The sequence below is a fragment of the Arachis ipaensis genome, chromosome B10 (genome assembly GCF_000816755.2).
Source record: "Arachis ipaensis cultivar K30076 chromosome B10, Araip1.1, whole genome shotgun sequence".
Classification (NCBI taxonomy): Eukaryota; Viridiplantae; Streptophyta; class Magnoliopsida; order Fabales; family Fabaceae; genus Arachis; species Arachis ipaensis.
In genome coordinates, this window is record NC_029794.2 from 129902056 (window position 1) to 129908078 (window position 6023).

The following is a 6023-nucleotide window of genomic DNA, read 5'->3' on the forward strand; positions in this document are numbered from 1 at the left end:
TATAATTTATATAATTTATAGTTTTTTTTATATACATTATAATTTATTTGTATAAAATTATAATTTATCATTTTCGTTTCATTGATCATCTTGCCCCTGTTCGCCTGGGCTGTCAGCTGTTCTTCTCCGCTCGTCGCTTCTGTTTCTGGTGGTTCTTCTTTGTTGCGCTGGTGAATTCTTTTTCCTTTTTTCTCCACTTATTCATCTTGCTTTGTTTGTGCTCTATATGCATGCGCCATTTACATTTGTATCACTTTGTTTTTCACCCAAATATTCGTTGATCAAAGGTTTAGGGTTTTGTAAATATTGTAAGGAAAATTATGCGTATTTTGTTCGCAGGTTCTTCTAGGGTTTACCTATGGGGGATAGTCAGTACTCATTCTCTCTCACCACATTTAGGTATGTTTATTACTGATTTTTTGTTGTTCGTTTTTAAAATTTTTTATTTTTTGGGTTTTATAGTTAGTTAGTTAGTTATAACAGGAATGATTTTATGTCTCAACAATTGAGCTCATTGTGCTTGTGCTTTGGTGTTAATTGAAAACAGCCCTTCTGGGAAGCTTGTTCAGATTGAACATGCTCTCACAGCTGTTGGTTCTGGACAAACGTCTCTGGGAATTAAGGGTATTTTACTATCTCTGGCTCTGGATCTGTTTACTGATAGCATTGCTCAGGTTTTATTGGAACCTAAATTGCTGCTATTTGTTTTCTCTATCTTAAGTTAATGGGTGGGTGATTACTGATTACTGTGATAGTGGAAGCTAAATACTATACTTGTTCTGTTGTGGTAATATAGGATGCTAAACCAACCTGTGAGTTGAAATTAGATGCAACAATTTTAAACAATGTGACTTGAAAGGCTGTATATATTGGTAGGGAAGAAATCAGTGACTAAATTTGTGTGGGGCTTCTACTTATTTTTGGTATTAGGTTTTTATAAGAGCCACTGTAAAAGAAATTATACTCTTAAGAATCTGCGCTCTAGTTAGATGTTGGTGTATATTAGCTGAGCAGAAGGCAAAAGTTTATACAGTGTGTTCAGTATACGATGTTCATCTGTTGTAGAAAAGCTCCCTGTTCTTTATAAGACCATGTAAGTGGTTTTGGCAAAACAGTTCTTTTTGAAATGTAGAAATTTGTGGAATGAACAAGCTAGAAGTACAGATTCTTAGATTGCGTCCTCATGGTTAATCTTGTGTATCATAGTTCTAGAAATTAAGATTTTACTATAAATATCCATTGTCTATTTTGTTTGTGAATTGCTATCCATTGTTTCAATCAGTTATTATCTGATAATCTAATTCATTGGGCTATTTTGTCTGGAAGATTATTTCGATCACATGATATAACTGCTCTATAATGTAGTTTTTGTAATATGTAGTTGTGTTTCACTCTTGCAGCTGCAAATGGTGTAGTTATTGCAACAGAGAAGAAACTGCCGTCTATATTAGTTGATGAAGCATCAGTAAGTTTGTTATTTGTTAGAATTTCCCTCTTGTCGGCTATGCCTTGTGATTAGTGCTTACATATAATTTTTAATTGATATTCTCAAACTTAAGATATTAATTGCTAAGTGAATGATGTAAGCATATTTTGAGTGTCAAGGGAACATGCAAAAGTGTGGCCATTAATTTGCAATTTAATCTTAGTTCTTTGTTCTATCCCATTGCAGGTCCAGAAAATTCAGTTATTAACACCAAATATAGGGGTTGTATATAGGTTTGTTTCTTTCTATGTATTTAAATATTTCAAAGTTAAATATATTTTTATGATATCATTAATAATGTTTATCTGAAGTCTTCTTAACCATGAGAGGGCACTTAAGGTTTATGCGAGAGGGAACTGATGCAATTATTGTAGGGGAGAATATTTTGCATAGAATAGAATAATGCAAACTTACAAGCACATAGTGTGCATAGAGTAGAAACAAAGACATGGCATGCTTAATGGTTAAAACTGATTGCAAACTTGAAAAAATACTGTGTATCTCTGAAATCTGAATCAATGTTCATTGGGAGCCTACTTCCTATATTACTGATGTGAATGGACTGTATACTAAAAAGCATACAAGTAATCAAGCATCTGGCGAACTGATTATGGATTTTTGCGTTTGGAATTAAGTGAATTCTGATAAATAGATTCGCAGGCTCTTAGCATGCCTTTTTTATTGCATTTGAGCTCTTTGTAAATGGAAGTGGTTTTTTATCCTTAACTAGTCTGCAAGTATCTCGTCTTGACCTGAGTTATATTTTTTTGCTCAGTGGCATGGGTCCTGATTTTCGAGTCTTGGTTAGGAAAAGCAGGAAACAGGCGGAGCAGTATCACCGATTGTATAAAGTACAGTATATCTACATTTCCCCTTACGGTATCTTTTTGTTTCTTGAATCTTGCTTCTGAGTTCTAGATAGATACACTTGACAAATCAGATTCAGATATACTATTGCCAGCTTCATTTTGAATTTTTGGATTCTAAATAATTCTACTTTTGAAAGTTCTTATGATTTTTCGTACAAAGCAAGTTCATTATATTGTACTGAGTCATGCTAGATTGATTATATTTTGTATTATTCTGTTCTTATAATAAGTAAAACGGAACAGTGGATTAATTTAAATTATATACCTATGTCGTATACTGGAAGGGCAATATAAAGTGTATTATGATGAAAGGCTGTGTTGAATTAAAAAAGAAATGACAAAGTCTATATAGGATTACTTTTCCTTTATTATAATGTGAATCATCAAGAGTTGCAATTAATATATAATGATGATGTGTAACTGCTTTTCCTGTGAAGGTGGGTTGTTTCGAATAGATTAGAATTAGATGTTCCTCACTGTTTGTCCTCTTTTCTGGAAAGTATCATTTACTTAAATATTAAGTATAATCAGAATTATGCACTTAATTTTTCCTAGTTCTTATATTTTTCTCTGTGTTTATGGTATTCTATTATGGATCTTTTGTATGATAAATATAATGGAAAATTGCAGGAACCAATCCCTGTCACTCAGCTTGTAAGGGAAGTTGCTGCTGTTATGCAGGAATTTACTCAGTCAGGGTAATTAAATTCTTTGCAAACCCTTTCTGATATGTTTGTTTCTTTAATTATCTACTCTATGATGCCCTTACCAGAACTTTCTAACTACTGAAACCATGTAATTTTCAACTTGAACCTCTGGGTAGTGTTCGGTAGCTGTATTGAGACAGAGATGTTGGGGAGAAAAAGAAAAAGGTTCTTGAGAGGGGGCAAAGGCACAATCTTAAATTTGTTCATGCATATGAACATCTTCTTACATAAGTTGTATACTTCCAAAATAGAGGGACGAGATTTCAAAAAAGAAGGGACATGAGAGATGCGTCTCTGCTGTTCTATTGTTTTCATCCATTATGTTCCAAAAACACTATCATAGTATTTATGGTTTTCAGTAGAGTTGCAATTGATTTGTTTTATCTCCATTCTTTTACTCCTTCACTATATTGAATTCTGATGTTTATGTTTTGTCCTAATAGTGGTGTTAGGCCATTTGGAGTGTCCCTACTAGTTGCTGGATTTGATGATAACGGGCCACAATTGTATCAGGTACGTTGATCTTCTTTTCGAGTTAAACTCTGGTAAATGAATATCACCTACAACCATGATTGCATTGTGTTGTCTCGCACGTGGATATGAAATAACCATGACTTACACATTTCTGAAGATAATGTAATCCATGAGATCCTTTAGTTTAGTTATCTATTAAAAATTTAAAATAGAAAAGAAAAGAGCATATAATTTGTTACAGTGTAACATTATCTTGCTTCTGGTTGAACTGGTTTTGGTTTGATTTATAGTAACAATTTGTGGAATATTTATGCAGTTTAAAATTTAAGTGGGTTTGCTAAAAATAGTCAGTTGTCTATTATGCTTTTCCATATTTGTGTGTTTAATAGGTTTTGTGCTGGGATATCGTTGTTTTTTACTTTGAAATTTGAATTTTGTAAAACCATTACTTTGGATCTGAGAGAGCTGAAGTTTGTGTTTGGTGCAATTTGCTTTTGTGCTGTAGGTGGATCCATCAGGTTCTTACTTTTCTTGGAAAGCTTCTGCTATGGGCAAAAATGTTTCTAATGCAAAGACTTTTCTTGAGAAGAGGTATGGTCACTTTGACTTTAACATCAATGACAATGTTAAGTGCAAAACATATATCCATAGCATCAGAAAGTATAATGGGATGTGTGCAGGTGTTGAACTATTGATAGCCGTTAAGATACTCGACTATCATCTAAGGCGAACTTGCAAATTCTTTAAATATGTCCAGGCTCAAGTGGACTTGAGGACTTGAAATGGCTAAAATTGATGCATTCAGAATGCATGCTTTGAAAAATTTTACATTATAAATATATACCATGTCTATTCTATGAGTTTAAAGTGGCATTTTTCTTTCCCCCCAAAGATTTGCTTTTGGTTTATGTTTCTTTGATGTCCATATCAGAGTCATTCTTTTATCCCCATTTCATTTCAGTGGTTCTTTTCATTCTCCACTTGCAGGTATACTGATGACATGGAACTTGATGATGCGGTCCACACGGCAATATTGACACTGAAGGAAGGGTAGGGTCATGTCCTTTCAAGTTTATGCACTAAATAAAATCATTAACCATCTGACTACCAAGAATCCCAAAATAAGTTTTGTTCACTTTCTTTCAGAGTTACGGATTTGTAGAAGGAAAAGAAATTAATAGTATAGTACAATATTAAGGCTTCCTACATAGGCATTCACTTAAATAGTATTATTATTATCTCTGCTAGGTTCTGTTGGTATAAGGGGCTTTGTATAATCTGAAACAGTTAATTTTTCATTGGTATTTTACAGGTTTGAGGGACAGATCTCGGGAAAGAACATTGAAATTGGCATAATTGGATCTGACAAAAAGTTCAGGTGGAAATCTCTTTCTGCAAAATTTATAATAATTCGTGTGCTTTGCTTCTTATCTAGTCTGAATGAATTTCTGTTTTGCTTTCTTCAAAACATTACACTACATGAACCTTGCTTCTGATTTTGTTGGATTGTACTTTCTGAATTAAAATAGGAATTCTTAGAAAACACAAAACAGTAAAAAATATTGTTCCTGTGGAACTTGGACACGAAGATTGAGGGCCGGTTTGGGAAGTTTCAAAAATAACTTTTTTTAGCTTTTTATGAAAAGTAGTATTAATGTCTGGTACAATTTTCAAAACCAAATTGCGGCTTTCTAAGAAGCTATTTAGGAGCTTATACAGAAGTTAAAAAAAATGATTTTTCTCATACTACTACTTTTTATCGTATTTCTATAAAATAAGTACTTTTAAAGCTAAAAACCCAAACACAAAATAACTTATCTATAAGCTACTTTTAATATAAATTTATTATTTAAGTTATTTTTTCAAAAGGAGCTTAATTAAACTGTTTCTCCAAACTGGGCCTGAATAAGCACAACTGCACAAGCTACTTCAAATCATGCTTACACGTAAATGGGTGACTTAATAGGTTGTTAATTTTGTTGCAGGGTATTGACCCCAGCTGAAATTGATGATTACTTGGGTGAAGTAGAATAATCTTGAGAAATGGAGCAATCTTTCTTGTAAGAGTGTTTGTTTGAAGGTTTATTTAGTTGAATGTTAAGGTGGATAGAGCTGTGAAACGAGGATTTGTTATTAAAAAGAAATTTAGTATTAAAAAAATAGTAGTAGCTTTTGAGATTTTTTATTTAAATATATAATTTCTTAATTTGAATTAAACTAAAGGCTAAACTCTTAATTTTATTTTTTTAAAATTGAATAAACCAATTCACTTCAAATAAAAAAATTATATTCTTCATATCGGATTGATTTTCCTTAGAAGATCGATTCACATCGTGAACGTTTCTTTTCTCTTTTTCGTAATTGCCATCTTGTTGCATCAACAAATGAGAATCATTTTTCAAGTCAATTTGAATAAGGTCTATAATTTTATTTAAAATAAAATCCTGAATTTAAGCATATTTTATATATGTTTAATTATATATTATG

At 32.2% G+C, this 6023-nt stretch overlaps 1 protein-coding gene across 2 annotated transcripts; it reads left to right on the forward strand.

The window, feature by feature from the left end:
• Positions 40 to 5729, forward strand: LOC107623807 (proteasome subunit alpha type-2-A). 2 transcript variants are annotated; one of them, XM_016326179.2, is made up of 12 exons: positions 40 to 170; positions 340 to 399; positions 548 to 624; positions 1401 to 1465; positions 1673 to 1719; positions 2262 to 2337; positions 2986 to 3053; positions 3506 to 3575; positions 4042 to 4127; positions 4524 to 4586; positions 4849 to 4914; positions 5522 to 5729. In XM_016326179.2, the coding sequence occupies exons 2-12, from the start codon at positions 359 to 361 to the stop codon at positions 5568 to 5570; spliced, it is 708 nt and encodes a 235-aa protein (XP_016181665.1). In that variant the 5' UTR covers positions 40 to 170; positions 340 to 358; the 3' UTR covers positions 5571 to 5729. The 2 variants fall into 2 exon arrangements, with proteins under 2 accessions (XP_016181665.1, XP_020969186.1); XM_021113527.1 differs by lacking the exons at positions 40 to 170; positions 548 to 624 and having other exon boundaries at positions 344 to 399.

Coding starts and splice junctions, on each gene's coding strand:
- LOC107623807 (XM_016326179.2), top strand. CDS start 359: ATGGGGGATAGTCAGTACTCATTCTCTCTCACCACATTTAG. Junction 3,576..4,041: donor ACGGGCCACAATTGTATCAG/GTACGTTGATCT, acceptor TTTGTGCTGTAG/GTGGATCCATCAGGTTCTTA. Junction 4,587..4,848: donor ATATTGACACTGAAGGAAGG/GTAGGGTCATGT, acceptor GGTATTTTACAG/GTTTGAGGGACAGATCTCGG.